Below are 14,990 nucleotides of genomic sequence, written 5' to 3' on the forward strand. Positions count from 1 at the left end.
AAATGAAGAACAGAATAGAGGCATGGGAAGACAAAGCACTACATGGCCAGTACATTAAAAAAAATAGCTGGGAAAGCAGATAATAACAAGACCTGGCAATGGCTAAGAGCAGGAAAATTGAAGAAAGAGACCGAGGGACTAATTCTGGCTGCACAAGACCAAGCTTTAAGGACAAATGCATATAAAGTCAAAATTGAGACAGTAAGTGCCGCCTATGCAAACACGCTGAAGAAACAGTGGACCACCTGGTAAGCTGCTGCAAGAAGATCGCACAGACTGACTACAAGCAGCCGCATGACAAAGTAGCAACAATGGTGCATTGGAAGATCTGCAAGAAATATCATTTGCCTGTAAGCAAGAACTGGTGGGATCATAAAATAGAGAAAATCATAGAAAATGATAAAGTTAAACTGCTCTGGGACTTCAGAATTCAAACAGACAAGCACCTGCAACATAACACCCCGGACTTAACAACTGTCGATAAGAAAGACAAAAAAGTCTGGATAATGGACGTGGCAGTGCCTGGAGACAGCAGAATAGACGAGAAAGAACTGGAGAAGATAACAAAATACAAAGACCTACAAATAGAAATAGAAAGACTGTGGCAAAAGCAAGCAAGGGTAGTACCAATAGTAATAGGCGCCTTGGGTGCAATCCCAAAACAACTGGAGCACCACTTGAACTCCATTGGCATTGACAAATTTGCCATTAGTCAATTGCAAAAGGCGGCCTTACTAGGAACCGCTTCCATCCTGCAACAATATCTGTAATAACATCAAACATCCACATCTATCCCAGGTCCTTGGTAAGGACTCGATAGATAGACAAAAATGCCAAATCCAGTCTGAACATCTGGCTGACTGTGCGATGATCCATAACAACAGTAACAACAACAACAACAACAATAATAATTTATTTTAATGAGATTGATGTAAATTAGAGCAACTGATGGAAGGGATTATAAAATGGAATGATTTGAAGTCTTTAGATGAATACATTCTCATTCGAAAGATTTCATCAAAATTATCTGATTTTTTTAAAAAAATTAAAAAGTACTCAATTTGCAACATTAAAAGGATTTTTTGAATGTATTCTAATAAAAAAGATGTTGTATTAGAAATTTTACTAACCAAAATATCTGACTCTGACAAATAGCATGTGGGTAAGGATGCATCACTTACATTATATGCAAAGATAAGAGACACAGAAATTTAGGATGAAGAGAACTATAGTTCTGCTCTTGGGCTTAATTGTGAAAAAATGCTTAGAGTAAGAACAGCCTAATATATGAATCATATTTTAAGCAAACAATTTAACTGTACATTTGATTAGCTAGTTTGATTATCAAATTCATTTTAAAATGGATAAGACAAACACAGTCCATTCCAACTCTCAACAGAATTCTGCTGCCTGGGTTCTATGATGAAAAAGATGCCTATATTTAAATTGTCTATTGTTCAAATGTATCCCTGTTAATTATTGTTAAAGATGACCACAACTGGTTGCCACAATGATAAGGTAATATTTATAAACAAAGTAAGGTTAGTGGAATTTGCATTAAATTATGGCTAATTCTGCTCTACCTACTGAATATATAATTGTGCTTTAAATGAACATTAACAAATTGGAGTTAGAATTATCCTTTATACTATTTTCTATAACTTAACTCAATAATGCAATAAATTCCTGAGAAACAGAACTACAGCAGTAGACTTTAAGTTTGCATTTCTCTAGACTCAGAAGTGGATTTGTTTAGGACTTCAGGACTTTAGCAAGGAACACAATTATTTTATTTTCGTCTGCCCCTCAAGTCTATACTTTTAAAATGCTTTTGTCAAACACAGAGCCAGTGGTGAGTAATAAAGAAAAACTGAAGTTTACAGCTCAAGCACATTCCTAGGCACAAACTTTATATTTTCTATCAGTGACATCTAGGATTAAATAAAAGTGCCTTATATTCAGGACTTTTTTCTCATTAAAATCAATTTCAAAGATGTATCTATGTTATCAGAAAATACGAACCATAAAACCGCAGTTCAACATTTCTCAATCTTACTCAGATGGAAACATGACCTTGCTTTCTGGATTACTAAAATGCCATAATGTAGTACTCCCTAGGAAATATATTGAAATTATTTCCCTATGTCACTGATAATGATGCTACAACAGATTGCTCTAGGACAGTGGTGGCGAACCTATGCACACATGCCAGAGGCTGCACTCGGAGCCCTATCTGTGAGCACGCGTGCTGTTGCCCCAGTCCCGCCTCCCCGAGGCCCCCTCACCAGCAGCCTCCCTGGAGAATTGCCCCCGGGTGCGGCCCACATGGAGCAGTGCAGCCAAGGACATAACTGGGCAGCAGGGACATGACTCCGCCCTCGCACCCCATAGCATGCAGATGATGCTGCGGGGTGTGGGCGGAGGGCGTGGCTGCCATGGTGCTGCAGGGCTGCCTGGGTGATCTGCTGCGGGCCATGGAGGCGGTGCGTGTCCCTGCAGGTGGGTGGGGAAGGGGGCGGGTGGGGGTGGAGCAGGCAGGGTGGGAGGCAGAGCGGGGGCAGGGGCGGTTTTTGGGCACTCGGTCTCTAAAAGGTTCGCCATCACTGCTCTAGGACTACCTAGTATTCTTTAGGTCTTTTCTTTGGTGAGATGGTTTTAAATTCAGCGTCCTATGTATTTTATGTAAGTGGAATGTGTATGACTGAGGAAAGTTGTACAGCAACCAGGGAAAAGTTGCTATTTCACTGTTTACCACTTGAATAAAGAGCTAATATATCAGGACACTTAATAGTAAAACTGGGAAATTTTTGTCTATAATAGTAACATTATTTTCAAGTGCATCAGCTCAGCAGCTTTTAAAGTATTTTAAGTCTCTGCACCAATGTATGCTGAATATGCATTATTGTCAAGAATCCGTTCAGTGGATTCCCAGGAATATGCTAGCAAAGTGTTATATCTACATCACTCAACTGAAAATGAACAGATCAAATAATGTTAGCCTAAATCCCAGTCTCAGACTTTTGTTATGGGTCTGTTAAGCTGATATTTTGTCCTTTTAACGAAAAAGGAGATTATAACTAAAAAATACTCTTTTTGAACATATGAGAGAGAACAGAATGAAATATACAATGTCAACTAACTCTGTACTCCATCATATAACTCTTTAGTGTTATATCACACCTTAACCACATTTATCATGCATAATTAGCATATAAGAAATTTGGTAATATGAAAAATGATTGAGTAATTTGTTCAAAAGAGCATAGCTTGAGAACAAATATAAGAAACTACTGCCATCCAGACATTGCCACAAATAATCAAATAAATTAGGTAATAAATTAGATTCAGTTTATTCAATAATGTTAAGATTACTTTAAAATATTAGGAATATTAGGAATATCTGTCATTAGACAAAATGCAGAGGACCTAGCTTATTCAAAACAGCAATATATGAATCAGACTGGAAGGAACTTAGAAAACCACTCGGTACATGATAGTAGAGACAAATAAAATTGGAAAAACGGATTTTAACTTAAGATTTCTAGAAAAACAAAGTAGATGCAATAACTAACTTTTGCTGGATTTCAGCAATCATCCTAATTCATATCATCAAGTACTCATATTTCATTTAAAACTTCTTTGAATGTAGCAGTTAATTATAGCATGTTTGATTGCCTCTTGTTTTACAACCAGCTATTTATTGGATATAACATTGATCTCTCGTTTTTGTAATGATTCACCTTGTTGTTAACTGAGAACTACAACTTCAGGTGTGGGAGCTGATTATTACGCTGACTAGTACAGTTAACATGTACGTTGCCATGGAAGGTTAGAACTGAGTTGTAACTTTCTAACAATTCTTAAAGTTCACCAATACGATCATCATTTAAATGTTACCTCAAATATAAATTATAAATACATTCATATATATTCCCCCTGAAATATAGTAATATTTTTTAAAATGGAACAAACTACAAAATTTACAGTTTTATCTTAAAGAATCATTATGTTAAAATCAAATTAATAAAAATTTCTCATCTCTAGTTTAGTATTCCAGTAAAATAAATCAAAGCAAAAAATGCAGCATCCCACAATCATGTTCCCACATTATAAAAATACCTTGTTCAAATTTCCCAATAAATGTTATTAGTCTCTAACAGTACAATTCTAAGCATATTTTAAAAAGGCAAACCCTGATTCATTCTAATAACAGACATTTATTCAAAAGCAAGTTCCATAATATTCAGTGGGATTTATTCACTCAAGTGTACATGCATAACATCTTCATCTGCCCTTTTTATGGTGTCATACAACTTATTTCATTTCCTGTGTATCGGGTTTTTGTCCATCGCTACAGAAATGTAGGAGCATCAACATCATCCTAACATCATCCCAAGTTATAGTACTTTCATTGCCAGACTAAATAAATTACAAACTCACTCAAATTGACCTCAATTCCTGCATACTGAATCTACTATAGTGGGGGTTTTGTATGGTGTTACAGATGTTTGCCATTGTTTTCTTTCAGGATATGTATTTTTTTATTTTACAACCAAGAAAACAGACTTGGATTTCCTAGGTTGACTTTCATACAAGTGCTCATTTAGCTGCTTACCTTCAGAGAATGGTCATGGTCAGCTAGGTGTTGCTAACTGCAAAGTTCATTAATATTATTTCATCCTAATAGCTAAAATATGTTTTTCCATAAGGAATGAAATAAAGTATATATTATCCCACTAAAGCATCAAACACAAAATAAATTACTTCTGATTCCAATTAATAAACATGTAGGAGTTGAACAATGTATGATTTAACATTGTTTTCCTGCCATAGCATTTATACCACTACTAGGAAAGTAAGAAATCTGCCAAGTCTTTAAATGTTTAATACCCTAAGAGGTTGTCCTAGTAGACGTTTCTTTATAAAAATTCTCCTACATGAATATTAGCAAATATGTACTGATAGAAATATGTTTTAGTTGTATAAGGTAATGTGGTAGGCTGAAATTACTGGCTCTTTTCTCATGATACGATTGACATATTCAGCTGCTATTTCTAGGAAAGTAATATTCCCATTAAGTAGCAGCCAATTATAAAAACAAAACTTTTTTAAGAGGAAGCATTTTATAAACTGGCTAGCTATGTTTTTTTTTAATTGTTGAAAGAGAAGTGACTACATATAAACATCACAAGAATTATTAATTTTTAAATACCTCATGCACATGCTGCTCAACATAATAAACCAAATTTGTTAACATGAGTTGCTGATAAATTCATGCATTTTCATCTTCAAGTGAAACAGAATTCAATTATACATACCACAGTTTGATGATTAACTTGAATCACTTCATCGCCAGCATGGATTTTCTTACATCGATCTGCAGGTGACTGAATTTAAAATAAAAGAGATGATAAAGAATATAATCCTTACTGATTATCATCTCTCCTTTTGCAAAAAAAATATAAATAATTAAGCTATGAAGATTGTACTTAAATGTTCCAGTAAATAGTTTTGTAAATAAGTAAATTTATTTTAAATTTTTAAAATATGTAAATTAGGGAATTCTTGGGCATGTGTCAATTTTTATTATTTTCCAATTAGGATGTAAATTTGGAAACAAATAGAAAACCATAAATTTGGAAACAAATAGAAAACCATAAATATAAAATCACACAAGCAATTAAGTACATCCATAATTCTGCATAGAAACTATTATTTCAATACAACTGCTCAAGCATTCAAGTTTCCATTTTCTTCCCCCATTCTTTCTAAATACCATCCTTCAACAGTCAGAACATTCTCTTTAGGATTTGGGGGGGGGGCAGAGGAATATTTTATATCTTTTTATATCTTTTAATGTAAACTTTATTAATAATTATATTAATAGTTATATAAAGTTATATAAAGAGTCTTTTTAATATGGTTATCCAGTTTGCTAACTTGACCACAAATTAGATATTTGCCAAGTATAAATATAAATCTTCAGAGATTACAAGTATATTTCTAAAATGTTTATTTCTGTTACTGTATTTTAATTTGAACATGAATGTTCATTATCTATTTTTCTATATGTGAAAATTCTAGTGAAATACTTGTTTGTGAGATAAGTGGCAAATCTGTTCATATCATATGAGCCGTGGTGGAACAGTGGTTAGAATGCAGTACTGCAGACTACTTCTGCTGACTGCCAGCTGCCAGCAGTTTGGCAATTCAATTCTCATTGGCTCAAGGTTGACTCAGCCTTCCATCCTTCTGAGGTTGGTAAAATGAGGACCCAGTTTGTTGGGGGCAAAATGCTGACTCTGTAAACTGCTTAGAGAGGACTGTAAAGCACTGTGAAGCGGTATATAAGTCTAAGTGCTATTGCTATTGTTACCAGCCCACGAAAGTAACAATATGACTCAAAAACATCATCAATAAAAATCCAACAATTGCCAAGACACATTTTTTAAAAAATTTAAAACACAGCAATATCTGCTTTAAAATCCAAACAACAGGAGAAAGGCAGAACAAAATGAAGCAGTATGCTACAATTATGGTAGCATCTCCAACTGAAAAAGTTATGTTTTTCAGTTCCAGGTGGATTGCTGTATTTAATCCTAAAAAAACTACCCATGTTAATTTGTAAATGTAAATAAATAAATCAGAAAGTAGGCTGGAGAAGGAAGGAGAATTCATTTCCCCTGGTTCATCTGCTATTCTACTTTTTGGTACTCTACAGCAAGTAAGATTTGGGTGGATATAGAATAACCTGGTCATAGGAATTCCATCTCATTAATCACATACTTATTCAATATTCTACCCATTCCGAATGCTGGTTATTGGATTCTAAGGGTAAATTGTGGAATGCCTTTCTAACAGGAATTTTGTTTAATGTTCCCCTTCAGAAATCCGTGGCTAGTTCGAAGCTTTTTTGCTTAAGTGGTAATATCAGCTAGAACAGGGGTTTCCAACCTTAAACACTCAAAGAGCCACTTGGACCTGTTTCCCAGAGAAAGGAAAACACTGGGAGCCGCAAAATTTGTGCGCGCACACACGCGGGCACACAAGAGGTGGGGACCTTGATATGAGAGAGAGAGAGAGAGAGAGAGAGAGAGAGAGAGAGAGAGAGAGAGAGAGAGAGAGAAGGGAAGCGCAAGTGCCTCTCTCTGTCTCTTGTCTCTCTCTCTGCAAATGGCAGAGGAGGCTGGGAGCCGCAGGAGAAGGCTCAAAGAGCCACATGTGGCTCCGGAGCCACGGGTTGCCGACCCGTGAGCTAGAAAAAGGAAATCTCATAAGCTGTAGCAAACCAACTGAATCCATAAGATAGGATTCAGGATGGAGGTCTCAAACTTTCTTTATCAGAAGCCCTTCACATCCTATTCTTTCTTCCAGTTTTGGGATAGTGACTTATTAATTCCTGTTGCTAACAGCTATATTCTGGGAGCTACTTACTTGATGACCCTGAGTATATGAGAGATAGCCTTTCACACTCTATGCTGCTTTTCTAGTAATTAAATGTTTAAAGAACAAAAAGTAGAAGTAATTTCAATATTGCAGCCTCCTGATCATGTAATGTACAGGCACATCTAGAGGACAAAATCCTTCTTCTCTCATGGGAGGCAGATCAGTTTTAGAAGAGGAAAAACAAAATATAAGCTTCATAATACAAAATGAAAGATTAAAAGTTCCTTTTTAACTATAAATTTTAGAAATCCGAATACACAAAAATATAAAAATATAAACTACAGAGCTGCCCAAATCATAATGGTATAGCTGACAATTTTTTTAAAAATGAAGAAAAAAGAAAAGAAAATCCAGGGCCCTTAACAGATCACAAAATGTTGTTGGTTTGATATAAGTGAGTATTAACTATTCCAACATTTCTTTAAAGGAAAAAAAATCTAACCCTTTAGTACTACACAGTAAACATAAATCAATCTGGTACAAATACCTAGCTAAATATTTTGCCAGGAAATACAGTAGAAGAATTCCTGCAATGCATGTTTCCTCTGCACCAATTACCTGACTTCTCCAGATTGCTGGAAATTCAGTTTTCATCATGGGCTGCTAGGAAAATGATAAACTCTGCACTCTCAATACACATATTTTTAGTATTTGTCTTAAAGTAACCAACGTTTGCTATCTCCCATAAAAGGTTTGTGTATATCATTCTGTACATGACTGAAAACACCTCTTACTTGCTGGGGATGTGTACTGAATGTCTAGCATGAAGGCTGGCTGCCCTCTATGTGGAGATGTGGATTAATACCTGGCATGAGAGGTTGGAATGCAAGTAATCTTCACAATCATATCCGCAAAGAAACATTAACGTGATCATGGTTTTGTGAACAAAGCTGGGTGATTTTCAATCCTCTATATTAACCATTTCAAAGCCAACTCCTTGACATCACTGATTTTCCTTCCAAGGGTAAAGAAAGTGCTGACAATATCACATGCATTTCATTTATAACAGACAAACTAAGTGTATCCCAAATGAAAAGGCATTTTGATTCCTTTTTGAATCCCACAGTTTATACAATAAGGACATTTAGAAGAGATAAATAAACGGAAACCATTCCCAGAATGCAACAAATATCAGAACCGCTTAAATTGGATATACCATATTAAAAGCAAAAGGCATTTTCTATAGCCTCCATAACATTTCTTAACAATAAGACACTAAGACATATCATTTTCAGATAGCCATAATATATATTTTTCTAAACTTTATTCCATTTATTCTAATCCACAAAAACACAAATATGTTTCACAACAATATCGCTCCAAAGAAAATTTATAATACCAAAGCTTCTATTCCATTTCTGTTATTTGAAAGAATTTGTTTTATTATAATACTAAAATTGCCTTTTAAATTTGGATTCCTTTAAATAAAATGCCAATGATAGCTCATTTAGTTGTAAGTAATTAATTTACAGTTCTCTGTTTTGGATCTCTGTAATACATTTTGTTGTTGCTACAAGGATAACATAAATTTTCACAATTTTAGGCAATAGTTCTAAGTGCAAATGATCTTGGAGGATTATTATTAATGTAACAGAGTTCTATATAGTTTTGCTATTCGTTATACAGTTTCTATGTATTTCCCAGGATTGCCCTACCCATCTGGAAATGACAAAATCTATTTTAAAAACACAACAACATGGCTTATCCTAGCAGTATTTTATAGTACTATTTACTGATTTCTAACATATGATAAAAATAAAATAAATGAAGCACACTGAATGTATCTTTTTGAATTATTTCCATGCCCTTTTAACAGCAATAGCTGTAACTTTGTATATGTGTATGACTTCCATAATACATGGAAAACTGAAATGCTCCTTTTACATTATGTGATTGAGAGGAATGAGGCTTAGAATGGAGCAGTTGCTAATACTGTATTCCAAGCCACATGTCAGGTCTGCCAGGCTCAGCTCGGAGCCTCACAAGCATCCTGCTATCAAAGGCAAGAAGGGGAAGGAGGATAGATGGGCAATAAAGATGTGTGTGTATGTGATGGGAAATAGGGAGGGGGGAATGACAGGTGAGAAAGACTAGAGAAGCTCAGAACCAGTTTGTACTAGCATCCAAGGCCAGGTACCCAGAGAAAAAATGTGGATTACCCCAAAACATCTCAGCGTTCTCAAAACACTTCGGTGAGTTCCAATTGCCTGAAGACAGACTGGTCACGGAGGGAGGACTGGAATGAGGGGAAACCGTTCTGTATCTTTTGAGTGCAGGAAACCCAGAGCTCACCTGAGTTTACTGCAGCCAACATCTTTTAGTAAAAAAAACCTTTAGTAAAAGACAACCTAAACTACCCATAGCTTTTTGCCAACTGGACAGCTCAGTGGTGGAGGGGATCCCAGCAACATTCGTCAACAAGCCAATAGAGATGAGGATGGGTGCACACACAGAGACCCTGAGCCTTATTGTGGTCCCTGGCATGGAGAGGTCCCTTGTGTTAGAACTGTCTTGGCTTCTGAAATGGAACCCCTGTGTGAACTGGAGGAAGGGGCTGCTAAAGAACTGGCAGGCCAACTGTGAAGAGGGACAGGAGAACGACCATAAAAAGCTTACCCCAAGCTGCCACAGGTGAAGCCAAAAAGGGAGGTGGGAGCAACCGTCAAAGACTGGGCCCAAGGTGGTCCTCAGATCTCTAAAAAGTACTAGGACTTACAGATTGTTTTCAATGAAAAGGGTGAGATGCATTCCACATACACACCGGCTGACCGACTGTTCCATAGAAATCCTACCGGTGGCCAAATTACCCAAACCTAAGCTGTACTCCACGATTCCTAGGGAATTGGAGGAACTACGGACTTTTATATACAAAAACGTGAAACATGATTTCATCCAGCCTGCCAGACCTAAGATGGCTGCCCCAGTATTGTTTAGGAAAAAGAAAGATGGGTCCCTTCATTTAAGTGTTGACTATCGGGGGCTTAATGCTGCCTGCATGGAAAACATTTACCCCTTCCCCTTGATGAAGGACATGCTAGCCCATGTGGCCAAGGGGGAAGGTCTTGCTTCACCAAATTGGATTTGCAGGAGGCGTACTACTGGGTTAGGCTCAAGGCAGGGGATAAATGGAAAACAGTTTCAACTGCCCCTTAGGATGTTTCCAATTCCAAGACCTCCCTTTCAGACTGCAAGGGGCCCCTGCTGTGTTCATACAGCTGATAAACAAAGTGCTGCATGGACACCTTTATAAGGGAGTGTTAGTTTACCTGAATGACATTTTAATCTATAATGAGACAATGGTAGAACACGTAAAACTTGCCAGAGCTGTGTTCAAAAAACTTCAAGTGGTCAAACTATATGCCAAGCTATCAAATGTGAATAAAATTGATTACCTGGGCTACTGCATTTCCCACAAGGGAATAGAGATGGACCCCGAAAAGGTGCAGCCAGTACTAAAGTGGGCTCCTCCCTGCACCCGGAAACAACTACAAAGCTTCCTGGGATTTGCAAACTTTTACTGCCAATTCATTCCCTCATTTGCCCAGATAGCTCTCCCCATTACCAATCTGGTAAAAACAAAAGGGGAGGGAAAGGCTGAGTCAACCTTGAGCCAGTGAGAATTGAACTGCCAAAGTGCTGGCAGCTGGCAACCAGCAGAAGTAGCCTGCAATACTGCACTCTAACCACTGTGCCACCACGACTTCTACACCCATGTGCCTACACTTCTAAAAAGCTTAATGAGACGGAGTGGAGATGGGTGGTTTGGGAGAAGGAAGCCTATGTGGTGCGCTGGGCGCTCCTAACTTGCAGACATTTCCTAGAAGGGAGAAAAACCCCATTTGAAGTATGGACTGACCATACTGGAGGCTCTAACCCCTCCCCCAAGGTTTTCGCCCAAACAAGTTTGTTGGGCTCAGAAGTTTAACCGCTTCAACTTCGTGTTATGATACCTCCAGGGGAATAAACTTCCTAGCAGATGCTTTATCCAGGCTGCCATAGTACAATAGTGCAAAACCAGAGATGATTAGGCCGGTCATCTCCTCCAGACAACTGGTGGCCCAGTCACCACCTTGCCAAAGCGAAAACCCCAATAGCCGATGATCTAAAGGGAGCCCTAAAAGCAGCTTTGGAGGAAGACAAATGGTTCCAAATGCATAAGGGTGAATGTACAATGCAAGATGGTCTAGCTTGGTTGGGGGACAAATTGTACGTCTCACAGAGCCAACAGCTAATTCTTCTACAAAAAAGCCATGATTCAAAAGTGGTGTGGCATTTTGGTTTTGTAAAAACCCTACACCTAGTCAAGCACTAATTTTGGTGGCCATAACTGAAAAAGGACATAGAGAGTTATGTTGCTAGCTGCCCTATATGTGCCTCCACCAAGAGGTGACAAGGGAAAACACCAGGGCTTCTCCAGCCAGTAGCAGAACCTAAAGCCCCATGGAAAAATATATCAATGGACTTTATAGTAGAACTGCCCGAAAGCTTGGGCAATACTGTAATTTGGTTGATAACATGTACACTTTATACCCTGTCAAAAAATCCGCTCGCACTTTGGCTTAAGCTATTTGTGCAGCACATCTACCGGCTGTACCAACATCCAAGGACAGGCACACAGAGAAAGAATGTGGATTACCTCAAAACATCTCAGCATTCTCAAAATACTTCAGGAAGTTCCAATTGGCTGAAGACGGACTGGTCATGGGGGGGGGGAGAGGGCTGGGAAACCTTTCTGTATCTTTTGAGCATGAGAAACCCAGAGCTTGCCTGACTTTACTGCAGTCAACATCTATTAGTAAAAGAACCTGTCACTTCAACCAAATGGAATAGAGGATCTTTTTTTCCTAATGGATCAGATTGGAGCAGGTCTAGTACCACGGCTCAGTGTGTTTCATATAACACAGAAACACCAGAGCACTTTATTCTTTTGCCCTACAAACACCAGTCTGGCCCACTTTTTAACATTCTTTTTTTGGCCACCCTTTCTTCCCACACCAAATTTGGTCCTATTCAGTTTGAATATCAGATGCTTATTATGCTATTGGACAACGTCCCAACTCACTTTACATAATTTCTCCCAAGATTTTGCCAGGTTAAAAACAATAAAAAGCACCCAGGAATGATATGCCAAATTCATAAATATCATTGTGCCTAAAATTTCTAAATTACAATAGATAGATTTTTCTTATCTACAAAAAGGATAAGTGTACCTAAACTTGTTTAATTATACCAATAGCTTCCTGAATGCTGGTGAGTGCAATTTATTCAACTGGACTTCAAAAACATATCTTATTTCTGCCCAAATATGAATCTATTTCTTTCTGAATAAATCTATCTATTATATATTATGGATATAAGCAGTGCATTCCCTTTTTAAAAAGCTTGTATTTATCAAGAATGGGTGGCTATCTTATATTTGTTATATATATTTTAAGAGATGCTGACAATAATATCTTTCTAACAACTGTTCATATAAACATGTTGCTAATATAGGATTTAGTAGTTCAAGAAACAATAAATACATCCTTTAGCCAAGGATTTGTCATTCTGGTAAAATATACTGATTCAGAGGAAAAACAAACAAAGCTAACAATCCATATGATTCTTCTACAAACAAATATTCACACACATAGTTGCAATTCTCTACAGTCCCATTTAGCTTTGAACTCTATCAGTTTTGTTTAGTTTCATATACATCCATCAGATCACTCATGTAATGTGTATGAAAGAGCAACCCAGATAATTTGATCTGATATCATTTCCACCCTAAGATAAATGTTAACCAAGTAATATAAACCAATAGAAAAAAGAAAATAGATTGGGCATTCATGTGTATTGTACTGACCTAAAAATGGAGCATTAATAGCCCTCTCAACTACTCGTGAGGATTCAAATAATATGAAAAGGAGAGACAACTGTAGCAGAAAGCTTTAACTCTAGCTTATATACATTCAGTTAAATTCATTCAGGTGTACAGTTGTACAGGGAGGGGATCCTTCTAGATTTGGTAAGCTGGAAATTAATATTTAAACAAGGACCTTCCATAGTAAAATAAACTGTATGATGGTGCTAAGATGGTTGTTAAAATAGTTTATATTTAGAGATGTTAGGTCTTTATCAAAACTGAAAAGTCTGATCTTTCTTCTAAGAAGACAATGTCCATATCATATCATATCATATAACAAGCCAGATTTATTGATGGACATCCCCATGTACAATGAACTATTTGTCCCTTCAAGTCTGTGGATTGGTCAGCCAGTCATAGGATTTAGGATACTGTACTGTATGAATTTAGTGCAAAAGAACTTGTGGAAAAGAACCTTGTCATAAATTTAACCTGAGCTAGAGGCCCCTCCATTGTTTATTCCTACTGGAAGTTTCCAGTGTACTTCATTTGCATGATACAGTAAATCCTTACAAATTAAAGATAGTTATTCTCCAGTGTGTGGTATGGGAATGAAGGAACAAGCTGTAATGTTTTATGCATAAATTAATGTCAAACCAACCTGTTTTATAATATTATTTGAACTGCACAAGTGAATTTAGATGAGAGCTGGAGAGTTTCTGAAATTCCAATTACTGCACTATATATTTAGGGTGGCTATTATATAGATTATTACAGCAGAGTGTCCATGGGTGAGCTATGGATGAATAAACGATATAACATATTCTTGGTCCTTTGCAATTAAGATAGGCAATCACAGGGATAATTTAATCTAAAGTTAAATTTAAAAATGCTCCAGATCTCAGTAAAACGTATTATCAATACTTACATTTTCTGTTGTTCCAGTAATTACATGGAGACCATCATATGTAGATTTAATGTACATACCCTAAGAAAAAAACATCATGGGAAAGAATTTGAAACATTTTTCCATACTATCATCCAACATACACTTTTCATCTGTCTAAAATTCATCTGCTGATAGTTGAGTGATACAATGGACTACTACTCTGAATAATAAAAAAGTGATTCCGTCCCGTTTCTCAAAATACACCCAAGATTGATGTATATTAGATGTAAATTATTTCAAATTTGTTTGTAATGACTCATCATCTGGCTTATATTTGTGTGATAAGAAGCAAATTCTCAATCTTCAGGCAACAATTATAATGAACCATGGAATTATTTAAAATAATTCCACATGGCACCATTTTCACGTCTACTACCCTGGATCTGGATGCATAGTCTCACTTTTATAAGTGCAATCTATAAGTACACCACTTCAAACTATAAAGGCAATCTAAAATACAGGACAAATCCAGATGTGTACTGAATCAAATCAAGCATACTTCTCAGATGTGTCAAACATTTTAAACTGCACAACACATGGTTTCAAGGTAGCAGGATGCTACGGGGTTTCCTATAATTATTTGAAATGATATCTTAACGTTTTTAAAAATCCAAAGTTTCAAGAAATCACCATGAAAGAAAATGGAGAAAGATTGTAAAAGGCCATCTTTTCATGATAAAAAATGGGTCAATTCCTCTCAATAAAGTAAGAAGCATTTACTGATTTCATAGGATTTAATATATAATATTT

General features: G+C 36.6%; 1 protein-coding gene across 4 annotated transcripts in view; it reads right to left on the reverse strand.

Annotated features, from left to right (window-relative positions):
* Positions 1-14,990, reverse strand: part of CNKSR2 (connector enhancer of kinase suppressor of Ras 2) — a 202,547-nt gene that overhangs the window by 123,615 nt on the left and 63,942 nt on the right. For all 4 annotated transcript variants that reach the window (XM_029283853.1, XM_029283852.1, XM_015814426.1 and 1 more), the window contains exons 7-8: positions 14,220-14,279; positions 5,319-5,387 (exon numbers count right to left, since the gene is read on the reverse strand). In XM_029283853.1, the coding sequence (XP_029139686.1) occupies positions 5,319-5,387; positions 14,220-14,279 (129 nt within the window). The remainder of the gene's footprint in view (positions 1-5,318; positions 5,388-14,219; positions 14,280-14,990) is intronic.

The sequence above is a fragment of the Protobothrops mucrosquamatus genome, unplaced genomic scaffold (genome assembly GCF_001527695.2).
Source record: "Protobothrops mucrosquamatus isolate PMUCROS unplaced genomic scaffold, P.Mucros_1.0 scaffold250, whole genome shotgun sequence".
Lineage (NCBI taxonomy): Eukaryota > Metazoa > Chordata > Lepidosauria > Squamata > Viperidae > Protobothrops > Protobothrops mucrosquamatus.